Genomic DNA, 27,943 nt, shown 5'->3' with positions numbered 1-27,943 from the left:
CCCCAGAGGCATTCCTGCTTCCTACATTTTTGCCTAGCTCATCTCACAGGTGGGTGCTCCCTTCCTGGCTGGCGGTGCTCTGCCTTCCCGCAGAAGCCTCCTCTGCCCTCTCCAGGATGCCCCCAGCCTGTCTTTGCCCAGGGTCCTGGCAGACAGCATCACCAGCTCTCCTTTGGTGTCTCTTCTTCCACTTCTCCAGTCCCTTCTCGCCCACGCTGCTCCTCCATCCCTTTCCCTCTTCTTTTCTCTGGATTTCGGGGGCCATCAGTGTGAGGTATGTTAGGTCTCTGAGGCAGTTTAAAGGGACAGGAGGCAGAAAAGAGACTGGACACGGACCTCAACAGACTGAACGTTTATTTCAAACACTGAGGGGCTGGCACAGCAGGAAAGGGTGTCTACTAAAGGGGGAGGGGATGCTTAGAGTTTTTATAGGAGGTTTGGAGAATGGGAAGTTAATGCTCCTGCAGACAGCTACACAATTGTGCACTGATCACCATCTACCCCAAGTAGGAGTTCATCTGATGAAAACTGAGAGACGCTTTCTATGTCTCCATACCTGCTCTGAACTTTTCATGGTGGTTCCTCCAAGATGTTCCCTCACCAAATGTTATTTATTCTATGCCAGGTATCGTGGTACGCATCACAGATAGACATATGGAACAACACAGCCCAGAGTGGCTCTCCTGGACTTCAATGTCCCTCTCCCCTCTCCCCTGTCCCCTGTCTCCTCTCCCCTCTCCCTTCTCCACTCAGACTGGAGCTACGTTCCAGTCTGCAGTGTCTCCCGCCTGGAATTGTTTGTCCAGACAAAGCCGCTCTATCTTCAGAAGCTGCCTTGCCCCAGCTGTCAGGGTGCGGGTCACAGGGGGAGATTGAGTTGGGCAATGGCAGTCATGGGGAAGGGACTGGAGTTTCAACATAGGACCCTGGTCAGGATCTGACAGGGTCTGTTCAAGGGTTATCCTCACAAGGTGTACAGACAGACAGAATGCTTGTTTTGCTTACTGTGGTCAGGTAACAGATGACTCTGTTATCCAGTAACTTCAAACAAGGCTCACTCTGTGGGTAGAGGATGTAGCTCCGTTGGTAGAGTGCCTGTCTCGCATGTACGAATGGGTCTGATTCACAGTATTGTGGAAAACACGTAAGTTTTCCAAGCACTTAGGGTGCCCAGTCAGCATTGTACAAACCAAGCCTGCTGGTGTAAGCCTGAAATTCCAGACCTTGGATGGGGTGGAGTCAGGAGTTCAAGGTCATCCTTCAGCTGCACAGGGACTCTGAGCCAGGCTGGGTTACAAGAGACCCTGTTTCAAAAAAAAAAAAAAAAGTGTTGGAGGTGGAGGGAGGGAGAAAGAGATGGAGAGAGAGGTAGAGAGGAAGCGAGGGCGTGCAGGAGGGACTGAGAGAGACCTTTGGTGGGTGCCTTGAAGTTATCTACCCTTGGGGAGATCAGAGCACCCTGTGGGCGAATCCTCTCAGCACCTGGGACAGCACCCAGTGCCTATCAGTTTCTTTTTGACAACATCACTTGGCAAAGGGTGCACAGCCAAACCCGAAGTCCACAAAGACATTCCATGCACCTTGGGTGTGTCTGGGAATTGGGTAGGAGGCCTTCAAAAGCAGGAGCGTGCTTGCATCTTTTTCTTTGTAATAACCACTGTCCCAGCCAGCCACGTTCGGGGTCTCGCTGTGGACCAGGTTCTGTGAACACAAATGACAGCGTCTTTCGAAACTGCATGGTTGGAGCTGGCAAACTGTGGCCCACCCACCGCTCGTGTTCTAAATGAAGCTTTGTTGCAACACAGCCGTGCTGGTTTGTTTGTGTATCGTCTGCGGCTGCTTCCCGAAACTGTGGCGGAGTGGCTGGACTCCTAGGGCAGTTGAGAGGACTAATTGGTCTTCTCAGTAGGAATTTGACCTAGCAGTAGAGATGATATTAGGCTGCGTGCACTCAGGGTTATCCTCAACTACGTGGTGAGTTAGAGACCTGCCTGAGCTACAAGAAGCCCTGTTTCCAAACAAACAAACAAACAAACAAACAAACAAACAACAAACAAGCCACCATGTGGCTTTCCCCACAGCTTGCCTTCTCCTTACCCCCTGACTTAGAGGTGTTATTGCTGCGATGAAACACCATGACCAAAGCACGTTGGGGAGGAAAGAGTTTACTTGGCTTACTCTTCCACATCACACTGTTCATCCTCGAAGGCAGTCAGGACAGGAACTCAAACAGGGCAGGAACCTGGAGGCAGGAGCTAATGCAGAGGCCATGGAGAAGTGCTGCTTTCTGGCTTGCCCTCAACACTCTTATCTTCCAAGCTCCTACCAAACAGACCACTGAGGTCTCAGCACTCAAAGGCTTTTCTAGCCCAGAGTGCCAAGGTACCTTCCCCTGGAAACACATGGCCACGTCTGTCACAGCAATCTCCTACTCCAGGCGCCAAATTTCTAATCATGCTCTTTCCAAGTCCATTGCTCCACTGGCACTGGAGCCTACTTCTTCCGGATTCTGGTGTCTACTGAAGGCCAGCCTCACGGACTGAACAACTATTGGATCTTTGACCATTGGTAGACAGCCGTTGTTGGACTAACTGGCCCACAGCCTGAAAGCCATTCTAATAAACCCATCCCCCCCCAACTTGCTTTTGGTCATCATATGTTTCACCATAGCAATAGTAACCCTAACTATTGTGAAGGACATTCCCTCACATTGGTGGTAAATGAAGGGACTCAGATATTTTAAAATCATTCCTTTTAAATTAAACATTTATTTATTTATTTATTATTTATTTAATGTGAGTGAATGTTGTACCTGCTTATATGTCTGCGTGCCGTTTTTTTTGTGCATTGCCCATAAAGGTCAGAAGAGTGTGCCTGGTCCTTTGGAACTGGAGTTAAATATGGCTGTGAGCTGCCATGTTGGGTGCTGGGAACTGAACCTGGGTCCTCTGCAAGAGCAGCAAGTGCTCTTAACCATTGAGTCGTCCCTCCAGCCCCAGGAGAATGACCTTTTGCTGTTGCAGTCAGGGGAACTGTGAGGGCAAGGACCGAGTTAAGGTGTAACTATGTTAGGAACACAAGAGGCGCTAAATAATGTTGCAGAGTTGTGAGTGAGTACTCACAAATTCGCATTAAGGCTGGCTGTTCTTTTTTCTTTTTTGGAATGACCAGTCATTCTCTAAGTGTGACTTCTTACAAAGGGAATGTCTGGGTCAACTGTATGTATGGAGGATCACATGACTAGGCTTTCAGGAACACTGGGTAAGTGACACCCCGCCAACAGGGAGTTTCCTCTGATTCTTGCCAAGACTGAATATTTACCATAATCTTCAACGTTGCCAATCTGATAATTGAAAAAATATTATCTCATTGTCACCTTCACGAGGACAAACGAGATGTCAAGTGTGCTGGGAAATTTTCTACCACAGGATGCATTCCTCCACAACCTGTACTTTCCCCCAACTTACTTTCTTTCCTTCTGTCTGTCTTTCTTCCTCCATGCTCCTCCTTCTAGACACCAAAGTTTCAGTGTGTTTTAAACATTTATTTGTTTATTCTTTTTCTTTTTTTTTCGGTGTGTATGTGTGTGGGCGCATACATGCCATGGTGTGAGGTCAGAGGACAACATTTGGGTTTTGTCTTTCCACCATGCGAGTTCTAGGGATGAAACACAAAGTTGCAAAGCTTGTGTGACGAGTTCCTTTACCCCGTGAGCCATCCTGCTGGGCTCAGCATGCCATTTTAAAGTCAATATCCCTTTTCTTCAGATCCAGGGGTCCAGGTCCCAGCCTCCTGCCTCAGACCCAGGAGACCACACCCAGGCGTCCTTTCTTAGACACGAGTCCAGACCCCACCCTCCTCCCTCAGACTCAGGCGTCCAGCCTCGATTTCCTCCTTTCCCCACAAGAGGTATCCAGGAAGTACTGTTGTTAAATATGATGTAGAGGAGGAGGCTCACGGTTCATTCTACGGGGGTTCCCTGTCTGGAAAATAATGGTAATGGTTGGTACCAAATTGTTTTTTTTTCCCCCCCGAGACAGTGTTTCTCTGTAATCCTGGAATTCTTGTAGATCAGGCTGGCCTCGAACTCGGAGATCCACCTGCCTCTGTCTCTGGAGTGCGGGGAGTAGTTCCCAGCTGTTAAAACAAAACAAAACAAAACAACAAACACAAAACCCGACCCCAGGACGCCTTTGGATTGGCTGAGCGTGACATCTGCTGGCACGCCCGTCAGCCTCGGCTCCGCCCCATCTCCTGAAACTACGATTCCCAGCATTAAGTGCGCCGTGGGCCTGCCTCCCCAAGGAGCCCCGCCCCCGCACTTGGCCACGCCCCGGGCCGTGTTGTAGTGGCCGCGTCCTTCCACTTCCACGCACGTGGGTTCCTGAGCTCCCGCGTTGGAACAGGCGCAGATCCACCCACACGCTGTTCCCCAGGCTGGAATGAACCGCTTTGTGCTGCCCGTGTCCGTAGTGGGCACGGTGATCGGCGGCACCGTGCTGCTCAAGTGAGTCTGTGCGCGTCTCCGGGCGCGCTTGGCGGTAGGCCTGCAGCAGGGGACTGCCCAACAAGGCCAGAGAAGGGTCCTTTATCCTCAGTCCTCACTCCTGGATTCTCCCAGTTTACCCACCAGCACCGCCTCTCCCGACGGAGCAGGAGAGGCGGTGCTGGTGGGTAAACTTCCCCAAGGTCACCTAGGGAGAAGGGGTGAGGCCCGGACCTGGTGCACTTTTTGGTCTGCACCACCATTTACTTTTCCTCCTCCTTCCTTATTCACTCTTGCTGCCTTCTCTTTATTTTTTCTTCCCTTCTCCTCCCCTCCCTTCTTTCCTTCCGTGCGTTTTTGAGACAGGGTGTCACTATGCAGCCCTGGCTGGCCTAGAACTCACTCTGTAGACCAGGCTGACTGAACTCACAGAGATCCACCTGCCTCTGCCTTCCGGAGTGCTGGGATCAAAGGCGTGCGCCACCACGCACAGCCTACATTTATCTTTTTCTTGCATGTATGATTTCTGAGATTAGAAGAGGGGGTCAGACACCCTGGAACTGGAGTTATGGATGGCTGTGAGCCGCCATGTGGGTGCTGGGAACTGAACCCAGAGCTCTTCCTGCCGAGACATCTCTCCAGCCCCATGCTGCATATAATTTGATCGTATCTACTGCCCACTCATGTTCTTCAACTCCCTGGACCCCTTCTGACACATCCTCCTTCCAACTTCATGTCCTTTATTTTATTTATTTTTTGAGACAGGGTATCATGTAGCCTAGGCTGGCCTTGAACTTGCTGTGTAGTTGAGGATGACCCTGAACTCCTGATTCTCCTGCCACCGCCTCTCAAGTGCTGGGTTTGCAGGTCTGCATCACTCCTGGCTGTAGTTTTTTTTTTTTTTTTTCCCAAGACAGGGTTTCCCTGTGTAGTCCTGGCTGTCCTAGAACTCACTCTGTAGACCAGGCTGGCTTTGAACTCACTGAGATCCTCCTGCCTCTGCCTCCTGAGTGCTGGGATTAAAGGTGTGGGCCACTACTGCTGGCTCCAGTCTTTTGTTTTTTGTAAAAAGTAGAAATGAATGATGGCCACCTCCCGGAGACTTCCCAAGTGTAGTCCTTTGCTGAGACCAGGAAGGGACACCATGTGTTTTGGTGCTTTTGTGTACTCAGAAAGGTGGTTGACCCCAGAACATAAATCCAAGCATGAGGCAGACAGACAGAATTCACTCAGCTGTTTCTCACCCTCAGGGACTATGTTGCTGGTGGGGCTTGTCCCAGCAAGGCCACCATACCTGGGAAGACGGTCATCGTGACAGGAGCCAACACGGGTATCGGCAAACAAACTGCTTTGGAACTGGCTAAAAGAGGTGAGAACACCACCTCCTTTGGGGTTTTGAAGAGATTCGTGCACACCGGTGTGTATGGCAGCCTTGTTTAAAATAGCTCAAGGGGCGGAAGCATTCCAGGTGTCCATTTGCAGACAGACAGAATGTGGTCCATCTGTACGTTGGAATACTACCAAGCTTTCAAAAGGAAAGGGATTTGGACATACACCTGTGCGATGATTCTAGAGGCCGTGAGCTAATGAAAAAAGCCAGGCACACACAAAAGACTACTGTAGAATTTTGCTTGTTAGAGCAGTTAAAAAAAAAAAAATCTGTTTTTATTATGTAATGTGTGTATGTTGGGGGTGGGGTGGGGTTTGAGCTTTGCCACCGTGTGTGTGTGTGTGTGTGTGTGTGTGTGTGTGTGTGCATGTATGCGTGTGGGCGTGCGCACATGCTTGTGGAGGACAGCAGACAACCTCTGCTGGCGTGTCTCAGCATCTCAGAAGAACAGTATTACTAAGTTCACTGCACATTCCCATACATCCCCCAAATGTTCCCATCTTCCCACATGTTCTTAGAATACTTCATGACCCTGAAGATACCTTCATCTTTTATTCATCACCCACCACACCCTGATCCTCCCCCGACCCCACCGCTACCCCAGCCCCGGGAAACCTGTGTCTGCTCTCTGTTTCTGGATTTGCCTGTTCTGGACATGTCATATAAACGGAAGTGTGTAAGAATTTTGCGTCTGACTCACTGAGTGTCGTGGTTTCAAGGTTCATTCACTGTGTCATGTGTCCGTGTGTTAGTCCCTTTTATGGCTGAATAGTATGCTATTGCATGGATAGACTACATTTGGCTTATCTACTGATTAGTGGATGGACGTTTGCTAGTGTGTGTGTGTGTGTGTGTGTGTGTGTGTGTGTGTGTGTGTGTGCTGGGGATTGTGGGCCTCTTGTTTGCCAGTCAGCTGCTCTACCACTGTGCTCCACCCCAGCCCCTCACTGGGGGGTTCTAGGCAGGGGCTCTATCACTGAGCCACACACCAGCCCCTCACTGGGGGATTCTAGGCAGGGGCTGTACCACTGAGCCACACCCCAGCCCCTCACTGGGGGATTCTAGGCAGGCGCTTTACCGCTGAGCCCCACCCCCAGTCCCTCACTGGGGGATTCTAGGCAGGGGCTCTACCACTGAGCCACACCCCAGCCCCTCACTGGGGGATTCTAGGCAGGGGTTCTACCACTGAGCCACACCCCAGCTCCTCACTGGGGGATTCTAGGCAGGGGCTCTACCACTGAGACATACCCCAGGCCCTCCCTGGGGGATTCTAGGCAGGGGCTCTACCACTGAGCCACACCCCCAGCCCCTCACTGGGGGATTCTAGGCAGGGGCTCTACCACTGAGCCACACCCCAGCCCCTCACTGGGGGATTCTAGGCAGGGGCTCTACCACTGAGCCGTACCCCAGCCCCCCACTGGGGAATTCTAGGCAGGGGCTCTACCACTGAGCCACACCCCCCAGCCCCTCACTGGGGGATTCTAGGCAGGGACTCTACCACTGAGCCACACCCCCAGCCCCTCACTGGGGGATTCTAGGCAGGGGCTCTACCACTGAGCCACACCCCCAGCCCTGTACTGGTAGATTTTACTGCTGAATTACATCCTCAGCCCTGATTTTTACTTTTTGAGACAGGGTCTTACTAAATTGTCCAGGTGGGTCTTGAACTCACTGTAGCCTAGGCAGACCTTGAACTTGCAATGCTCCTGCCTCAGCCTCCAGAGTCACTCTGGTGATATTTGGGTTCCCATCTCTTGGTTATTTATTACTAAGACCTCTTGTAATGTATACAGATTTCATGTGGGTACATGCCTTTGTGTCTGTTGGGTAGATATGTAGGGGTAGGCTTGTTTCCTTTTCCTTTTCATGTTTTCTTCTGGGCTTCCAGGAGGCAACATCATTCTGGCCTGTCGTGACATGGAGAAGTGTGAGGCGGCTGCGAAGGACATTCGTGGAGAGACCTTGAATCCCCGTGTACGTGCCCAGCACCTAGACTTGGCTTCCCTCAAGTCCATCCGAGAGTTTGCTAGGAAGATCATCAAAGGTAGGCAGGAGGACACTGACTTTTCCAGCCCAGGTTTGGAGCTTCCAGTCAGTTCTCTGAGGAACCCGAAGCCAGTGAGTTCTGGAGAAGAGGCTGGCCAACGTGGTCTGCTGGCTGAACTCAGCTACCACCTGTTTTTTTTTTTTTTTTTTTTTTTTTTTATCATTTCCGTAAGATCAGCTGTGCCTACTCATGAGCATCCAGCGTGACCTGGTTTGTGGACTGTTGGCATTCCCTCAGAGTAGGAGGGGGAGTATTGGGGGGGGGGGAGAGAATGGTCCCCATAGGCTCTTACGCTTGAATGCTTGGTCTCCAGGTAGTGGAACTGTTTGGGAAGGATTAGGAGGCGTGGCCTTGTTGAAGGAGGTGTGTCACTAAGGGTGGGCTTTGAGATCTCAAAAGATCTCATTCCCAGTGAGCTCTCGCTGCCTCGTGGTTATGGGTCAGATGTGAGCTCTCAGCTGCTACCCCAGCACCATGGCTGTCTGTCTGCTGCCTTGCTCCCCACCATGATGGTCATGGACTCTAACCCTTTGAAGCTGTGAGCCTCAGATAAACTCTTTCCTCTGTAGTTGCCTTGCTCATGGTGTCTGAGACAGAGGGGTTAGGGGAGGTCACTGGACCCTCATCTGAGTGTCTAGACACCCCTCCCAGCCATTTGTGTAGAGTTTTTCTCTGAACTGCTCATGGTCTCTGGGATCTCGGGAAGAGGGGCTCCATCTGTGTGACCATGGACACAGACCTTCCATGCAGCTCTGGGGTCACCTGTGCTCTTGCCCACATCCTATCTTACCCTTACCTATGGCCTATAAGTAACCCTGATAAACTAACAGGTTTCCCAGGGTGAATTTAGTGGGATGGAATTTTGGTTTGCCATTGGGACCTTAATAATAATATTATTTTATCTTAAAGATTTTTTGTTTTTCTTTATGTGTATGTATGAGTGCCCTCAGACACCCGAAGAGGGTGTTGGAGCCTCTCCAGCTGGAATTACAGATGGTGCTGAGCCTCTCTTTGTGGGTGCTGGGAACCGAACTTGGGTCCTCTGGGAGAGGATCAAGTACCTGTAACCACTGAGCCGTCTCTCCAGCCCCTCTGTGGGACCTTGCAAGGAGGAAGGGGAAGTAGACACTGTGTTTAGGGTTTGGGCAGCTCAGGGCTCTGAGTTCTCCTTTTCTTAGTGGAGGCTTCCACTCTTTCCAGAGCTAGTAAGAGGGGATCGCTGGGCCTAAACTGGTTGTTCCAGCCACAGGGTTCATGCTGAATACTCGTTTTCCTGCTGGGAGTCTGGAATCTGGGCAGTTAGTCTGTTTGGGTGGTTGGAGTCAAGAGCCGTAGTCTGGGTGATGAGTAACAGCAGACATTTACTCCTTACTCTTCTGGAGGCTGGAAGTGCAGGACACTGGCAGATTCTGCTTCTGGTGAGGCCTCGCTTCCTGCTTCATAAGTGGCACCATGGCCATGTCGGTGGTGGAGGGGAGTGGGGAGGGTGTTGTGTGGTATTTTGTTTGTGTTCTGACAATGCTTGGAGTCAGAGGGCGGACCTAGCTACTAGTTGCTTCCTACCTCTCTCGTCCCTCGTTCAAAAGGGCCTAGATCCTCTTTCTGCCCTGCCTTATCACTTCCTGTTTCCTCTCTGTACAGACCTCCAGACCTCTATGGTTAACTAGTGGCTAGCTCCGTCCTCTCTCTGACTTCAAACAAACTTTATTTGTCAGAACACAAACAAAATATCACATAATAGGAGGGAGCCTCTTTTGTGGGTGTAAATATAATCCTGAGTTTCTGTCCTTGTGACCCAACGCCTACAGAGAACCAGAATCGATAGGATCCAGCTCTCTCTCTCATATATATATATATATATATGTTTATATATATATATATGTTTATATACACATACATATATATACATACATATATTTGTATATATGTATGTAAGAACACATGTTAAGTATGAAAACACACACACACATACACACACACACACATACACACACACACACACACACACACACACACACACACACACACCAAGGAATTGGCTCACACAGGTGTAGAGCTGACAAGACCCAGATCTGCAGCTTGCTAGCTGGAGACCCAGGAGATCCGGTGGATGCAGTTTCTGCCCAGAGGTTGCGGGCTCCAGACTGGGTTGGGTTTGAAGGCAGGAGAGAGTTGCTGTTCCCACTGGAAGGCCTTGGGTAGAAGAAGTCTCTCTGCTCTGCAGAGGGTCAATCTCTGTTGTTAGTTGGGCTTCTGAAGATTGGGTGAGGCCCACCCACATCAGGGAGGGCTGTCTGCTGGCTTCACTGTTTGCTGATGTAAATATTAATCTCCTTCAAAATGTAATTTGGTCATGTTTGACCAACTCTCTGGACATCCTGTGGCCCAGCTATATGGACATATAAAATGTACCATCCCATCCAGTCTTATCACATTTATTATATATATATGTGTGTGTGTGTGTAATTTATATGTATATAAATTTACGTTTATTAGTTACTGTGTACCTATGCATACACTTATACATATTTATGAATTTTGTGTGTGTTTGTGGGCACACATGCACACCATGGCTCCCATGTGGGAACCAGAGGAGAACCTGCAGAAGTCCGCTCTAGTCTACCTTTACATGGATCCCAGGGACTGAACTCAGGTAGTCAGGCTTGGGAGCATGAACCTTTACTTACTGAGCCCCCAGTTTTACCACCTTTTTTAAAAAAAATTTTTGAGATAAAATCTCACATAGCTCTGCCTACCTCTGCCCTCCTGAGCTGAGCTGAGATTAAAGGCGTGGCATATACCAATTGCATTTTCCTTTATCACTTAAAAAAGTTACTTTAAAAATGTGAAAGTTTTTGTTTATTTACCTTTTGAGACAGGGTCTCACTATGTAGCTCTGGCTGGCCTTGAACTCACTATGTAGCCCTGGCTGGCCTTGAACTCAGAGATCCACGGGCCTCTGCCTCTTGAGTGCTGGGATTAATGGCGTGCACCACCACCGCCTGGCACCCTTACCCCATCTTAACTCACTACATTGCACATAATAGCTCCTGGGTCAGGAGTTTAACATGCTCTTTAAATTTTTGAGACAGGGTCTTATTATATCATCGAAGCTGGCCTCAAACTCAGAATCCTCCTGCCACAGACTCCTGAGAGCTGAGATTACAGTGTGCACTACCATGTCAACTACCATGCGTTTTTGTTACATTTTTTCCCCCATGGTAGGAGTAGAACTTAGAACATTGTGAATGCTGAGCCACACCCCAGCCCCTCACTGGGGGATTCTGGGCAGGGGCTCTACCACTGAGCCACACCCCAGCCCCTCACTGGGGGATTCTAGGCGGGGGCTCTACCACTGAGCCACACCCCAGCCCCTCACTGGGGGACTCTAGGCAGGTGCTGTACCACTGAGCCACACCCCAGCCCCTCACTGGGGGATTCTGGGCAGGGGCTTTACCACTGAGCCATACCCCAGCCCCTCACTGGGGGATTCTAGGCAGGGGTTCTACCACTGAGCCACACCCCAGCCCCTCACTGGGGGACTCTAGGCAGGGGCTCTACCACTGAGCCACACCCCAGCCCCTCACTGGGGGATTGTAGGCAGGGGCTCTACCACTGAGCCACACCCCAGCCCCTCACTGGGGGATTCTAGGCAGGGGCTCTACCACTGAGCCACACCCCCACCCCCTCACTGGGGGATTCTAGGCAGGGGCTCTACCACTGAGCCACACCCCAGCCCCTCACTGGGGGATTCTAGGCAGGGGCTCTACCACTGAGCCACACCCCAGCCCCTCACTGGGGGATTCTAGGCTGGGGCTCTACCACTGAGCCACACCCCAACCCCTTACTGGGGGATTCTAGGCGGGGGCTCTACCACTGAGCCACACCCCCAGCCCCTCACTGGGGGATTCTAGGCAGGGGCTCTACCTGAGCCACACCCCAGCCCCTCACTGGAGTTTCTTGGCAGGTACTTTACTCCTGAGCTCCATTCTCACTCAGTCCCACCGTATCTGTTTAGGAGTTCAACTCAGAGCAGATCCTGACTGTGCATGCAGGCTGATGGATGGACCAAGAGGTGGGGATGTGTTACCGTGATTAGAAACACAGCATCCGTGATGCTGGAGGACAGGAGTCAAAGGGAGGACCAAGAGTCGGATCCGGGGAGTGGGGCACAATGCTGCAGTGTAGCAAGACTAGCAGCTGAGTGCGGTGGTGCTTACTTCAGAGTCCCGTCTGCAGCTGGAGTGGAGAAGGGCAGGACGCTGACTCATCACGGCGCCCGGTTTTCTGGTGATGCTCAGGACAGGATGAGTCAGAAGGGCTCTGGGTGTCAGGTCATGGGTGATCCGTGTGCTGCCGGAGGGCAGTGCCTGGAGCTCTTTCCTCGTTGAGTGCCCTTTGATGATCCCAGGGCTCAGCTGGCAAATTCTGTACTTCTGTCACACGAGGGCTGACTCACCCCCTTGTTTCCTTCCAGGTGATGTGAAAACTGTCACGTGTCAGTGTTTTGAATGGAAGTATAACTTGAGGCAATTGTCAGGGAGTGCAAAACGTGTTCAGCATGCTAGATTCCTTTATTTGTCTGTCTGTCTGTCCGTCCGTCCGTCTGTTTACCTACCTACCTACCTACCTACCTACCTACCTACCTACCTACCTACCTATTTTTTGTTTTTTTGAGACAGGGTTTCTCTGTGAAGTTTTGGTGCCTGTCCTGGAACTCACTCTGTAGACCAGGCTGGCCTCGAACTCACAGAGATCCGCCTGGATCTGTCTCCCGAGTGCTGGGATTAAAGGTGTGTGCCACCACCGCCCGGCCTCCTTCATTTATTTTTTTAAAATTATGTATGTGTATGAGTATTTTTCTTACTTGCATGTATGTGCATCACATGTGTGCAGTGCTTACAGAGGCCAAAATTGAGCATGGGCTCCTCTGGAACTAGAGTTACAGATGGTTGTGAGCCACCATGTGGGAGGTCAGAATCCAACCCAGGACCTCTGGAAGAGCGGCCAGTGCTCTTAACCTCTGAGCCATCTCTCCAGCTCTTTGTTAACTTTTTTTTTCTGATTTGTTTGTGTTTTGGAGACCGGGGTTCTCTGTGTAGCTCTGGCTGTCCTGGAACTCACTCTGTAGCCCAGGCTGGCCTCAAACTCACAGAGATCCTCCTGCCTCTGCCTCCCTAGTGCTGGGATTAAAGGTCTGTGCCACCCCCCCTTCCCGGCCCCCCCCCCCCCCCCCCCCCCCCCGCCCTTGTTAATTTTTAAATTACATTTAATCTATCTGTTGTTAATCTGTCATCCATCCGTCTGTCTGTCATCTGTATCAATCTGTCCGGCATGTGTGGGTGCAGGTGTACTGTAGCACACATCTGGAGGTCAAGGTACAACTTGCAGGAGCAGTTGGTTCTCATGTGGGTCCTGGGGGTCAAACTCAGGTTGCCCGTCTTGGCAGCAGGCTCCTAAAGCCATGTCAGTGACCCCAGCTTCTTGTGGTGGGAACCAGAATCGAGTATTACCTTCAAGTGACCCACTTCAAGTGACCCACTTCAAGTGACCCACTTCAGCTAGCTGGGCCATGGTACCAAAGATTCTGTAAGCTCCTGAAACAGGAGTACCAGCTGGTGTAAGTGTTCAGACAAATGGGCTTCTAATGTGTGTGTGTGTGTGTGTGTGTGTGTGTGTGTGTGTGTGTGTGCATGTGTGCGTGTGTGCATGTGTAGGTCAGAGGAGTCTGTTCTCTGTTTCCATCACGGGGGTTTTGGGGCTTGACCTCAGGGTATCAGGCGTGGCAGCAAGCACCTTTACCTGCTCAGCCATCTCCCTTGTCCCTTTTTGAAATGCTGAGACTAGCTCTCTGAACTGTCCTGCCCTTGAACTTGTTTGTATTCCTTCTGCCTCAGTGTCCTGAGTAGCTGGGATTCCTACTCTCTCCAAACACTGCTGGCTTTTTTCTTCACACAGGTGTTTTACGTTATTTATTGTGTTTTTGTTTGTGTGTGGGTGTGGGCATGTGTGGGTGTGGGCACGTGTGGGCGTGGGCACCAGCAAGCGCCCCCGGAACCATTTCTCCAGCCCCTTTCTTCCCTGTGCAGCTGCTCTGTTGAGTTCCTTTCTTTTTAATGATTGAATGATGTGTATGTCTGTGGGTATGCGAACGCGAGTGAACTGGCTCCCCCTGTCGCTGGGGTTGCAGGAGATGGTGAGCTGCCTGATGTGGGTGTTGGGAATCGAGTCAAACATGTGTCTTCTGCAAGACCAGGATGTGTGCTCAGCCACCAAGCCATCCCCAGCCCAAGAGAGCTCCTTTTCGTTTTCCTTTCTTTTAATAAAACCACTTATTAGCCCGAGAAACCCCCGTGGTTAGAAGTTACGGATGAAGTAGGAGAGGCCTCCTTTGAGTGTATTTGGTTTTCAGTCTTGCTGGAATGTCTGTTTCAGGAAGGCAGTGACCTCGACTTTCCTCTCCACCCAGTATTTCCAGCACTCAATCATAGGTGCTTAGAAAATACTTGTTGATTGAATAGTAATTACATGTTTCCACCAGGCAGGTACTATTATCTTTTTTAATGAAGGAAGAAACTGAGTCACAGAGAAGCTATGTGAACTGCCCAGTGTCAACAATCTGGTCAGGTTTTTGTTTTTTGAGACAGTCTCACTCTGTAGCCCAGGCTAGCCCAGGACTGTAGGCAGGAGCCACCATGTCAGGCTTTAAGTCTAAGATTTGAACTCCTGTCTGCCTGGCTCCAGATCTGATCTGTCCCCGCCCCCTCCCCCACTCCAACCCTGGGAATCAAACCTGGGACTTTGTAGACGTGTGGTGGTTGGTTCTCTACATGTCAGGTTTTAGAATTATCCAGGAGATAAACTTCTGGGCATGTCTGTGAGGGAGTTTCTAGATTGGATTCGTTGGGGTAGACCCACCCTACCTGTAGGCAGCATCATCCCGTGGACTGAGTAAAAAGAAGTGATTGGGGCATTTTATCTCTGCGTTGGGATTAAAGGTGTGTGCCTCCAGGCCCAGCAATGATTTATCCTATTTCACTAAGTTCTTTATTTTTGGTTACGTATTAGTGTGTGTCTGCACATGTGGGTGTAGGTGCCCGCAGAGACCAAGAGGGGGCGATGAATGTCCTGGGGCTGGAGCTACCAGGTGGCTGTGACTCCTGATGTAGGTGCTGGGAACTGAAGCCCAGTCCTCTGCAAGAGCAATGTATGCTCTTAACTTCTGGGCCATCTCTCCAGCCCTGGGTCAAGGTTTTGCTTTATTACCCTGGCTGGCCTTGAACTTGTCATCCTCCTGCCTCAGCCTCCCTAGTAGCTTGCTCTACTGCTCCAGCTGTGACTTGGAGCTTGTGTTCTTCATTGGTGTCCTACATCTGAATCCCCCACGAAGTGAAGAGTGAGAACCTGGTCCACGTCTCTCGGGTGCTAGACACCCAGTTCCTTATCTGCACTGAAAATATCTTGGAAGTGTTACGGATTTAGTGGCGTCTCTGTGTGGGAGACTCTTGGGGTCTGAGCAGGGGATCTTGTTTGGAGGTAGGCCCTTTGTAGAGATTATCAAGTTGACGTGAGGTCATCAGGATAGGTCCTACCTAGGTCAGTATCCCTGGTGTTGGCATCATGGGAAACTGGGACACAGAGGGCTGGGCACGGAGGGAAGATGATGTGAAGAAATATAGGGAGGAGTTGGCCATCTAGTAGCCAGGGTTTGGGGCAGATTCTCTCCCTTAGCTCCAGCTGGACCAGCTCTTGCTTAGGTCCTCATCCTGTGTCTTGGCCATCCAGTTCTCATTTTTTAAAGATTTCTTTATTTTTGTTTTATGCGTAGGAGTATTTTGCCTGCATGTATGTAGTACCATGTTCAGGTCTGGTGCCCAAGGATGACAGAAGAAGGCCTTGGATCCCTTCGAACTGCAGATGTGGACAGTTGTGAGCCACTGTCCTAGTTAGGGTTTCTGTTCTGTGACGAAGCACCATGATCAAAAGCAAGTTGGGGAGGAAAGGGTTTATTTGGCTTACACTTCCATGGCACAGTCCATCACTGAAAGAAGTCGGGACAGGGACTTAAGCAGGGCTGGAACCTGGAGGCAGGAGCTGATGCAGAGGCCATGGAGGGGCGCTGCTTACTGGCCTGCCCAGCCTGCTTTCTCACAGAACCCAGGACCACCAGCCCAGGGATGGCACCACCCACGATGGGCTGGGCCCTCCCCCATCAATCACTAATTAAGAAAATGCCCTACAAATTAGCCTGCAGCTTGATCCTCTGGAGGCGTTTCCTCAACTGACGTTTCCTCCTCTCAGATGACTCTAGCTTGAGTCAAGTCGGCATAAAACTACCCAGGGCAGCCACCCTATGGGTTCTGGGACCTGAGCCCAGGTCCTCCTCAAAATCATCAGGTGGTCTGAACCCCAGAGCTTATTTCCAGCCCCGGCTTCTGTGGTTTAAGTTGCTTGGCTTGTAGCATTTTGTGATGTCAGCCAGAACAAAAGTCTGGGGTTCTCTTTAAGACTAACATGTACTATTAACCGCAGAGCCATCTCTTCAGTTCCTATTTATTTATGTTTTTTTGAGACCAGGTGTCTAGCCCAGGTTGTCTTTGAACTCCCCTGTAGCCTGAGGATGGCCTCAGCCTTCTGAAGCTCTTACCTCTTCCTCAGTGCTTGGAGTACCGCTGTTGCCACCACACCTGCTTTATGTGGTACTGGGGATGGAAGCCAGGGTCTGGTGCATGCTGGACAAACACTACCACCTGAGCTGTATCCACAGCCCCGGGGACCTCACTTTAACCAGATCTCCTCTGTGACGATCTTACCGCCAGTCAGGGTTGTGTGTTGAGCTACTCGGGATCAGGCTCAGTACGTGGCTGTGGGACTGTGAGGTGGAGGCTGCTCACGTCATGGCCGACCAGTAAGCAAGTGGGGCTAGAACCCAGGACACTCTGGTGATTTCCAGGACCCGTCCCCAGTGACCAGCTTCTGCCAGTCAGTGCCCATCACTCTAGTCTTTGTCTGTTGTCCCAGGAGGACACGAGCCCTGTTGCATCAAGGCATCCATGATCTTATGTGAGTGGCGTTCGATCATCTCTACAAAGGTCCTGTTTCCCAAAGTATCCACCTTCACAGGGGCCAGGGAGACAGGAATGCGTATGGGACACTGTCCTCCCTCAGGCCCGGGTGGAGTCCGTCCTCAGCTCTGATCTGTCTGTCCTCACCTGTGTCTTCTAGAGGAGGAGCGAGTGGACATTCTGGTCAACAACGCAGCCGTGATGCGGTGCCCGCACTGGACCACGGAGGATGGCTTTGAGATGCAGTTTGGAGTCAACCACCTGGGTGAGGTCTGGGCTGAGGGCTTGGTGGTTTCCATGGGATGAGAGTGGGTTCTTGGTGGGGAGTCACCCACTCTGGGGGCGGGGTGGAATCCTGCTCCATTCCTTTAAAACTTATTAATGTATGTGTCTGTCCCATGGACTGGGTGAGTCTTCATTTTTTTCCTTCTATTGCTTTTAAAAATTAGCTTTTCGGTCGTCATAGAAGGGATGGTATTTTCATACTGTGTGTCCTTAGACCTTGGTCTCACTCGCTACTCTCACCCACTGATCAATCCCTCCGCCCTTTCTTCCTTCAGTCAGTCCTCTTTCAAAGTTGTATTTTTGAGGCTGTGATAAAACACCCTGGCAGGAAAGCAGCCAAGGGAGACAGGGCTTGCTTATCTGGCTCGAGGTTCTGGCCCCATCACTTTGGGAAGTCAAGGCCACCGGGACTTGATGAGGCTGCTCACGTCACATCCGAGGTCAAGAGCGGAGCGATGCATGTGCGCCATCCACTCTCTGGCTAGATCTTCCCGCATCAGTGACCGTAATCAAGATACCCGCCCACAGACCTGGCCACAGCCGGCGTGACCCAGGCAGCTCCTCTCTGGGGCTGTTTTCAGGCTGGGTTGTGCAGATTGACAGTGAAGACCACTGTTTCTTCCCTTCTATTTCTCTCTCTCTTTTTCAAAAAAGATTTATTTTTATTGTGTGTGTATGCATGTTGCCTGCATGTGTGTCCATGCACCATGTGCATGCCGGTGCCCTCTGAGGCCAGAGGAGGGTACCAGATACCCTAGGATAGGAGCTATGAGCAGCCATGTGGGTACTAGGAATTGATCCCAAGTCCTCTGGAAGAGCAGCCAGGGCTCTTAACTGCTGAGCCATCTCTCAGCACTGATTTCAGTATTCTTTATGGCCTCTTATTTCTGCATTGCATGTGTCTATCACATATTCTTTAAATTTTTCTTTCTGCAACCAGGTGGTGGTTGAACCAGGTGGACACCTTTAGTCCTCGCACTGGGGAGACAGAGGCAGGTGGAATCTCTGTGAGCGCCTAGGTCAGCCTGCTTTCCATAGCGAGTTCCAGACCAGCTAAGGTCACATACAGTGAGTCCCAGTCTCAAAAAAGAAATTGTTTTTAACTTTGAGAATTTCATATATGCATATATGAATATGATCCTATCTACCCAATATTTCTTCTTTCCAACTCCACCCATATCCCCTGCAACATGCTCCCAACTTCATGTCTTTTGAAGCCCAGGCTGGCCTTGAACTTGCATCCAAAAATGACTGTGAACATCTATCTGATCCTTCTTCCTCCACTTCCCAGTTACTGGGATTATAGGCATATGCCACTGTGCCTGGCCTTTTTTATTTTTCTTTTTGGGATACACAGTCTCGGTATCACATTTTCTTTCTCTGTTCATCTGTGATGACCATCTAGGCAGGTCCCACTCTCTGGCCGTTGGAATCAGTGCAGTGCAGATAAACATGGATGAGCAGGTGTCTCTGTGGGTGCTGACTTAGAGTCCCTTGGGTCTCTGTCCAGGAGAGGTGGAGCTGGGCCATACATACAGTAGTGCAGTGTAGAGAAGTCCACACTGATTTCCACAGTGGCTACGCCAGTTTACGCTCCACCAGCAGTGAGCAAGGGTTCCTCCCACGTCCTCGCCAGCATTTGCCGTCATGTTTCCTTGGCGATGGACATTGTGACCAGGCAGAGATGGAATCGCAGAGCAGTTCCCCTGATGGCTGAAGATACAGAACACCTTCTCAGATATCTGCTGGCCGTTTGCATTTCTTCAGTTGAGGACTGTCTGTTCGGTTCGTTAGCCTGTTTATTGACGGCATGATGGTTTTGTTATTTAACTTTTGCGTTCTTCCCAAGTCCTCCTTTCTGCCGAGGGAGGGAGGAAAGAAGGAAGAAAGGCTGCAGAAGTCAGGCTGCCATTTCGCCACCAGAATAGATATGGTTAAAAAAAGCCCAATCTGGGTGTGGTGGTTTTGATGAGGAGGGCCCCCGTAGGCTCATACATTGGAGTGCTCCGTTCCCAGTTAGCGGAGCTGTTTGGAAGCGTTAGGGAAGTGGCCTTGTTGCAGGAGGTCTGTTGTTGGGGGTGGGCTCTGAGGTTTCAAAAGCCCGCGCCAGGCCCAGTGCCTCTTTCTTCCTCTGCCTGTGCGTCAGGATATAATGCTTTCAGCTCCTTCTCTGGCACCATGCCTGCCTGCCACCGTGATTACCCTGGACTGGCCCTCTAAAACTAGGCAAGCCCCCAATTAAATGCTTTCTTCTGTGAGGATTGACTCGGCCATGGTGTCTCTTCATAGAACAGTAACTAAGACCCGGCTTGGTGTCGGGCACCTTTGACAGCTTGCTTGGCGGCTCCAGTGGGGGGACAGCCACTCACACACCCCTGATGGAAGGGAGAAGGTCACCTTCAACCAAGCGCCCCGCTTCTGCATGTACATGGAGCAGTGAGGGAGGGTGGGGACATCTGCCTAGCCTGATGGGTCAGCGGAGGTCAACCCTGGTGATTAATGGGATGACAAGGGTCACAGCCAGCTTGCCCTCACATCCAAGAGGTGTATACCTTTAATCCCTGCAGAGGCAGGAGGATTGCCTGAAGTTCAAGGCTAATCAACTGAGTGAGTTCCTAGGCCCATCAGGTAGAACTACAGAGTGAGACCTTGTCTCTAGAACAAGGCTGCTGCTAAGCCTGATGACCTGAGTTCGATCCCTGAGGCTTGTGTGGTGGAAGGAGAAAACCAGCTCCCGAAGGATGTTCTTACCTCCACATGCATGCAGTGGTACATGTGCCCACCCCTTCCCAAATAAATGTAATTGGAAAAAAAAATATGAGTTCAAGGCCAGCCTGATCTACAGAGTGCGTTCCAGAACAGCCAGGGCTACACACAGAGAAACCCTGTCTTGGAAAAACAAAAACAAAAACAAAAACAAGAAAGAAAAACAAAGAAATATCAACTGATATACACATGAATCTTAAGTTTTTTGAGCAAGAGGAGGATTATACTACTGCTGGGCATGGAAAATAAAATTGTGGGGCTGGAGAGCTGGCTCAGTGGTTAAGAGCACTGGCTCCTCTGGTGTAGGGCCTGGGTTTAATTCTGAACACGTCTGTAACTCCAGTTCCAGGGGATCCACTGCCCTCTTGTGGCCTCCATGGGCACTGCATGCATGTTTTGTACAGATACACATGCAGACAAAACACATAAAAATATTTTTTAAAAAAGTAAAATAGGGGGCTGGAGAGATGGCTCAGAGGTTAAGAGCACCGACTGCTCTTCCAGAGGTCCTGAGTTCAATTCCCAGCAACCACATGGTGGCTCACAACCATCTGTAATGGGATCTGGTGCCCTCTTCTGTATACATAATAAATAAATAAATCTTTAAAAAAAAAAAAAAGTAAAATAGAATAGCCATTGGAGAAAAGTGTTTTCTTGTCATACTTTATCCAGGTCACTTTCTGTTGACAAACTTGCTGTTGGAGAAGCTGAAGGCCTCAGCCCCTTCACGTATCATCAACCTCTCATCCCTGGCTCATGTTGCTGGGCACATAGACTTTGATGACTTGAACTGGAAGACGAAAAAGTATGACACCAAGGCAGCCTACTGCCAGAGCAAGTTGGCTGTTGTCCTCTTCACCAAGGAGCTGAGTCGCCGGCTACAAGGTGTGCATGCTGTGATCTTTTCTGTTCTCCTTCCTTCCTCTCGGTGTCTGGAATAGTTCTATAGCCCCGAGCTGGTGGGCAAGAAGTAGCTTTGGACACTGTGGTCAAAAGGATGGCACCTGTACCACCATGCCCCTTTCCAGTGCCGGAGGCAGACATCACTAATCAATCATAGTTCTACTGATTGCTCTTTAGTCTCAATCAGCCTGCCTTGATCAGACATATTTATCTTGGATAGCTTTCTGAGCCTCTGGTGTTCTAAGCCAGTTGTTGTGAACTTGGAGTGTTTTTGGTTCCCAGGGGACATGTGTCAATGTTTGCAGACATGCCTGTCACAACTGGGTTATTGAGAGGTTGTTCCTTGCTTCTCAAAAGTTGTCTGTGGCCAACAGTTCCAGCCACCCTTGGGAGACAGTCATGATTGTAACATCTTATATCCTACTCCAGTCCCCTGCTTCAGACTCCGTTGCGGATGGTGGAGCTCAGAAATGTGGATCTGTCATGTCCTCAAGCCACATGACAGAGCCACGTTGTAAGAGGAAGCCACTTGAGACTTTTGTTCTGAAAACGTGAGTTTTCAGAACACGGAGGGTAATGTGGGTTCAAGCGTGGGAAACAGCCTAGGATAGGGAAGACTTGGAGTGTAGTGGTGGCTACAGCAGCCTTCCGGGCAAGGGGCCAACCTGGTCTTTTTTTCACTAGTCTTGTGTGTGCCTGTTTGTCTGTGTGCACATACATGCACGTGGTGTGTGTGTGTAAGTCAGTGGACAATGTTGGGTGCCATCCACTTTGTTTTTCATTTGAGACAGCATCTCTGCTAGGCCTGGAGCTCACTTCAGTGAGTCCCCAGGATCTACCTGTCTCTGTCCTCAGCACTCACTAGGGACCACAAGTCTGCACCACCACAGACATGCGCTTTGACCTGTGTCCTGGGCGTCACACTCAGGACCTCCTGCTCGCGTGGCAAGCTTTTTAACACCTGAGCCATCCTCCTGCCACTCACCAATCTCTACTTTTCCCAGGCACAGGTGTGACTGCCAATGCTCTGCACCCCGGTGTGGCCAGGACAGAGCTGGGAAGGCATACAGACATACACAACTCTGCCTTCTCCAGCTTCACACTTGGTGAGTCCCCTTCCAGCGTGGTGCCCCCTCACAGAGCCCTGTCCCTGTGCCCTCTCAGCTGGGGATCCAGGACTGTCCCTCAGAGACTCACTTTTTGTTGATTCTGTCTCTCTCTGACTGGGTCTCACTGTATATTTCTGACTGGCTTGGAACTTGGTATGTAGACCAGGCTGGCCTTGAACTCACAGAGATCTGCTGCTTCCACCTCTCGAGGGCTGGGATTAAATAACTGTGCCATCATGCCAGGCAATTTTTTCCCTCTCAACATGGCCTTATATAGACTAGGCTGGACTCGAACTCATTATGTAGGTAAGGCTAGTCTTAGGCTTCTGACCCTCCCACCTTCTGAGTGCTGGGATTGTAGTGTGTGTCACCGTGCCTGCCTGCTGGCTTTTCCTCTCTCTGCTCCCTCCCAGGTCTTCCTGGGGTAGAAGATGGGCCATTGTTCTGTGTGGTTCTGGTCTTGGATCGACAGAAAACAGGCCAGAGCCCCACTGATAAACAAAAAAACCATCTTGGCAGAGGAGGAGTGGATGGGGGCGGGAAGAAGGGAGGTGGGGGGAGGGAACGGGAGGAGAGGAGGAAGGGGAAACTGTGGCCGGAGGAGGAGTGGATGGGGGCGGGAAGAAGGGGGGTGGGGGGAGGGAACGGGAGGAGAGGAGGAAGGGGAACTGTGGCCGGTATAGAAAATAAATGAAAAAAAAAATAATTAAAAAAAATGCAAAACAAAGAACAAACAAAAAAGAAAACTGTTCTAGAGGCTAAGTCTTGAGCTGACTCCTAGAGTGAGGCTGTGCTCAGTTTCACTCAGAACTGGGTCACCCAGGGAAACACATCTCCCAGTTTTCACGGCATCGTACTGTGTGGGCCAGGATGGCCATGGACCTGTGATCCTCCTGCCCCTGCCTCCTGAGTGCTGGGACCACAGACACTTCTCCCCATGCCTGTGGCTTTGAGTCAGTTTCCTCCTCTGTGTAGCGAGGTCCACGGTAGGGCTGCCCTCACAGTCACGGGGAGACGAGGTGAGAGCGCCCATGAATTGGCCTGTGCAGTGCCTGGCCAAGAATGTGGTTTAACCCACAGCCAAACATTAGGAGGAGAGAGCCAAAACTGGAGGTCTCCATTGGATCCCGCCCCTTGGAGCTCAGGGAACCCTGCAGGAAAGGAGGAGGAAGGATTGTAGGAGCCAGAGGGTCGAGGACACCATGGGAACATGGTCCACAGAGTCAACTAAGCAGCGCTCATAGGGGCTCACAGAGACTGGACCGGCAATCACAGAGCCTGCATGGGTTTGTGCTAGGTCCTCTTTATGTATGTTATGGTTGTTAGTTTGCTTTTTTTTTTTTTTAAATAATGGGACTCCTAACAATAGGAGTGGGAGGTGTCTCTGACTCTTGCCTGCTCGTGGGACCCTTTTCCTCCTACTGAGGCGCCATGTCCAGCCTTGATGTGAGGGTTTGTGCCTAGTCTTACTGTATCTTGTTATGTCCAGTTGATATCCCCGGGAGGCCTGCTCTTTTCTGAAGGGAAATGGAGGAGTGGATCTGGGGGAGAGAGTGTGTGTGTGGGGGACTAGGAGGAGTGCAGGGAGGGGAACTGTGGTCAGGATGTATTGTATGAGAGAAGAATTAAAAAAAAAAGAGTGTAATCTGAGTCAGTAGATCATTATAACTGGTATTTATAATCCCTGAGAATCACGGAGTGAGCAAGTATCAAGAATTTTAACATAAGAGTACCACGAGATACATTTGGTAAACTGAGGGTTGGAGATGTAGCTCAGTTGGCAGACTGCTTGGCTAGCATGCCACGAAGCTCTGGGTTTGATCCCCAGCATGACATAAAATCAAGCATGATGGTATATGCTATCCAGTACTTGGGAGGTGGAGGCAGGAGGATAAGAAATTTAAGATCATCTTTGGCTCTATAGTGAGTTCAGGGCCAGCCTGGGCTAATGTGTTCCTATCTGAGAAGAAAGAAGATTATTTTCAGGAAGGATAGAATAGGGGAAAACATACTTTGATTTTTCTGGGAACCTCCAGGGAGGCTTCCTGTAGGAGGCAGCTTTTGGATTCATCCCTCTGTTCGGAGGGGTTTGTGGGGGGATGTTGCCAGGAAAGGGACCTTTAGGTAGAGGGAGCTGCAAGGACAAAGCCTGGAGGTGGACTTCAGGGCAGGTTCCAGCCTCAGGGGTTTGGGGTTTCCTGAGGATAGAACAGGGATTTTTCTTATTCTTTTCATTTTTTGACTGAGTGTTCTGTGGTTGATTGTAGGGCCCTTCTTCTGGCTGCTGTTCAAGACTCCCCAGCTGGCGGCGCAGCCCAGCACATACTTGGCGGTGGCAGAGGAACTGGAGAGTGTTTCTGGGAAGTACTTTGATGGACTCAGGGAGAAGGCTCCATCTCCCGAGGCAGAAGATGAGGAAGTAGCCCGGAGGCTTTGGGCTGAAAGTGCCCACTTGGTGGGCTTGGACATGGCTCGTGGGTCCGTTGGGAGGGGACATTCCCTCCCCAGATAACCTTCAAATATCCAGACGGAGCTTCATCACTATAGCCGCTGGCTGCCATGCCCTCATCATCCTCTAGGGGCAGTGTTGGCACTGTCAGACTCTCAAGACCATGACTGCTGGCCGCCATGCCCTCATCATCCTCTAGGGGCAGTGTTGGCACGGTTAGACTCTCAAGACCATGACTGCTGGCCATCTGGCTGCCATGCTCCCATCTTCCTGTAGGTGGCAGTGTTGGCCCTAGCGTTTATTGTTAGCCGGCCACATTCAGTTGGACCACAGCTGAGCACTGGGGAGGAGGACAGGTACAATGTACTCTATTGGTTACTGGGGAGCTGGTCTATGAGGGGTCTCCCTTGAGAATGGTTTTGGGCAGTGTCCAAAGACAGCGGTAGCCGTGGTGGTGGACGGATGGGTCTACTGTTAAAGATCGGGAAATCAGACAGATACGGCCAGTCATAGCTCTTTGTGGGCCTTTGCAAACTTCTCATTCCTCTCCGAGACTTGGCTGTTGTTTCAGGAAAGCAACTGGGGGGAGGAAAAGGGTTTATTTTGGCTTATAGGTTATTGTCCGTCATGGAGGAGGGAAGCCGAGGCAGGAACTCAAGGCACGAGCTTGAAGCAGATACCAGTGGAGGTTTGCTCCCAGGCCTACGTTCAGATACCTTTCTTTTATTTTTATTATTATCTTTTTACAGAGAGGTTCTTACTCTGTAACTCTGGCTTTCCTGGAACTTGCTATGTTTCAGTTCAAAACCAGGCTGGCCTTGAATTCACAGAGCTCTGCCTGCTGGGATTAAAGACATGTGTCACCATGCTTGGGCCATGTGCCAGCCGGTAGCCCTGGGCTGGCACCACCCACAGTGGGCTTGTCTCTTCTACATCAGTTAGCAATCCAGACATTCCCCCAGGGCAACCTGGTCCAAGCAGTTCTCCAGTCGAGGATCCGACCCCCTTCTAGGTGTGTCAAGTTGATAACCGAACAAACCAGGACAGCTCTCGATTGCAGACTGCAAAGGATAACTGCTACCTCACGGGATGGTGTGGGCATTAAGCTCTTGCCTGGCTCAGTAAAGGGCCGCCGTGGTCCTCTTGTGTCCTGGGCCCTGGCTGAGGTGCTGGGGTTCTGTGGAGAACCTGGCGTAGGCCTTGCTTTTGTTAGCTCTGAATTGCTCAGGATGGAATGGAGTGAAATGCTGCTGGCTGCTGCCACTGAAGACCAGCATGACCTGGGATCATGATCTCTCCAGTACCTCAGACTCTCACGCTTGTTGTTTGATTACAATAACTTGTTGAGTGTAGTGGCACAGCTCCGTAACACCAGCACGGAAGAGGTGGAGGGTCATGAGTTCAAGGTCATCCTCTACCAGCCTGGGCTGTACAAGGTCCCGTGAAAACAAGTCAAAATAATGACATCTCCAAATGTAGCTGAGTCATAGATTTAAATAAAAACAAACCTTTGCTTAGTGTGTATGTGTGTGCATGTGCACAGGTGTGCCTTTGTGTGTCTGCCTTCCATGATGGAGTTCAGAGGACAATGTGGGAATCTGCTCGAGTCTTGTGAGTCCTGGGGATCCAACTCAGTTTGTCAGGCTTGGTGACAAGGACTTTTTCCTTCTGAACCATATTGCCATATGACCCGGAACCTGAGCCATAGGTTTTATTTTATCTGTTGTATGTGGAATTTATTCCACATGCAAGTTGTGTATTTATTCCTTTTAAGAATCTAAGACATTCACTTGTCACCAAGGCAGTGGGGCAAGCAGCTTCAGACTTTGTAGGGATGGAGGCACAGCTCACCCCATGGCAGCGATCTCAGAGGTCGGGGAGTCCTAGGAAATGTTCACTTCAGAAATGTGACACTCAGCGGGGACAGAATCGATGGCGCCTCAGAAAGCTCAGTAGAGAGCCAGGCAGTGGTGGTGCACGTCTTTAATCTCAGCACTTGGGAGGCAGAGGCAGGCGGATCTCTGAGTTCGAGGCCAGCCTGGTCTACAGAACTAGTTCCAGGACAGCCAAGACTACACAGAGAAGCCTGTCTCAGAACGCCTCCCACCCCCTCCAAAGCTCAGTAGACCCCTGGGTGCTTACAGCAGGACTGGCCTAGAATTGTCACTGCAGAGCCCAGCCAGCCACCCTGCTCTGCCAGCACAGAGACACCAAGCTGTACCTTCATAAGTGGTGCAGAGCACACTGCAGCCACTAGAGGTCAGAACTGAAAGCTCTGACATCCACAAGCTGTACCTTCATAAGTGGTGCAGAGCACACTGCAGCCACTAGAGGTCAGAACTGAAAGCTCTGACATCCACAAGCTGTACCTTCATAAGTGGTGCAGAGCACACTGCAGCCACTAGAGGTCAGAACTGAAAGCTCTGACATCCACAAGCTGTACCTTCATAAGTGGTGCAGAGCACACGGCAGCCACTAGAGGTCAGAACTGGAAACTCTGACATCCACCCTGAAAGTAGCCCCCCCCCTTCACAGCCTTTACAGCACTGTTCTAGTAGAGTATATTTTGCAACCAAATCATATATATCAAGGTGCCCTTGGATGCACAACATGGATAGCATTTTATTTATTCATTTATTTATTCATTTATTCATTTATATTTCATGCATATGAAGAGGACTCCAAATCCCTTGGAACTAGAGTTACAGATGATTGTGAGCCTTTATGTGGGTGCTGGGAATTTAACCCAGGTCCTCTGGAGGAGCAAGCTGATGCTCTTAACTGATGAGCCATCTCTCTTCATCTTTAGAGCTGGGATCCTTGGGCTGTTAGATTCTCCTGCTTTCCTCTTCCCGTTTTGTGACCCCCGTGGCCATATAAGACCATCAGCATAATCCAAAACAATGCTTTACAGTTTTAAAATCAGTAAGGTAGACTTAACTCTGTCTGTTATCTGGTCCTGCGTTCTGGTGTCCCGGGTTCTGGTGATGGGATCTGGCTTTGTTGGGCAAGGCTGTTGCTCTGCTAACTATATTCCCCTTCGTAAAATCTGGCTCTTAAGATTTTCCAATGACTCCCACATATTTCTCATATATTCTGTTCCTCTTAAATTAGTCTGGATCTCACCTCACCTTTTTTTCCTTCCTTCCTTCCTTCCTTCCTTCCTTCCTTCCTTCCTCCCTCCCTCCCTCCCTTCCTTCTTTCTTTCTTTTTTTCCGAGACAGGGTTTCTCTGTGTAGTTTTGGAGCTATCCTGGATCTTGCTCTGTAGACCAGGCTGGCCTCAGACTCACAGAGATCCACCTGCCTCTGCCTCCCGAGTGCTGGGATTAAGGGTGTGCGCCACCACCGCCTGGCTTTTCTTTTTCTTTTTGACAGTTTCATTATGTACTTTAGGCTAAACTTGAACCCTAGGTCCTGAGCCCAGAAATTACAGGTCCACCA

At 50.4% G+C, this 27,943-nt stretch overlaps 1 protein-coding gene across 3 annotated transcripts; it reads left to right on the top strand.

The window, feature by feature from the left end:
• The first annotated feature begins 4,330 nt into the window (after nucleotides 1-4,330).
• Rdh13 (retinol dehydrogenase 13) lies at nucleotides 4,331-26,018 on the top strand. Of its 3 annotated transcripts, XM_006998167.4 has the most exons (7): nucleotides 4,331-4,507; nucleotides 5,737-5,855; nucleotides 7,765-7,920; nucleotides 17,149-17,253; nucleotides 20,712-20,924; nucleotides 21,947-22,048; nucleotides 24,319-26,018. In XM_006998167.4, the coding sequence occupies exons 1-7, from the start codon at nucleotides 4,443-4,445 to the stop codon at nucleotides 24,561-24,563; spliced, it is 1,005 nt and encodes a 334-aa protein (XP_006998229.3). In that variant the 5' UTR covers nucleotides 4,331-4,442; the 3' UTR covers nucleotides 24,564-26,018. The 3 variants fall into 3 exon arrangements, with proteins under 3 accessions (XP_006998229.3, XP_076425605.1, XP_042125845.1); XM_076569490.1 differs by lacking the exon at nucleotides 17,149-17,253 and having other exon boundaries at nucleotides 4,337-4,507; XM_042269911.2 differs by lacking the exon at nucleotides 21,947-22,048 and having other exon boundaries at nucleotides 4,338-4,507.
• Nucleotides 26,019-27,943: the final 1,925 nt, after the last annotated feature.

Source organism: Peromyscus maniculatus, chromosome 1, assembly GCF_049852395.1.
Source record: "Peromyscus maniculatus bairdii isolate BWxNUB_F1_BW_parent chromosome 1, HU_Pman_BW_mat_3.1, whole genome shotgun sequence".
Taxonomy (NCBI): domain Eukaryota; kingdom Metazoa; phylum Chordata; class Mammalia; order Rodentia; family Cricetidae; genus Peromyscus; species Peromyscus maniculatus.
The sequence above is the reverse complement of the archived record's forward strand: the minus strand, read 5'-3'. Positions and strand labels throughout refer to the sequence as shown.

What these genes read in the sequence shown, in the direction of transcription:
- Rdh13 (XM_006998167.4), top strand. Translation starts at nt 4,443, where the DNA reads ATGAACCGCTTTGTGCTGCCCGTGTCCGTAGTGGGCACGGTGATCGGC. An exon ending in GGCGGCACCGTGCTGCTCAA is followed by an intron (nt 4,508 to 5,736) that starts GTGAGTCTGTGC and finishes TCTCACCCTCAG; the next exon opens with GGACTATGTTGCTGGTGGGG. An exon ending in GCTGAGTCGCCGGCTACAAG is followed by an intron (nt 20,925 to 21,946) that starts GTGTGCATGCTG and finishes TACTTTTCCCAG; the next exon opens with GCACAGGTGTGACTGCCAAT.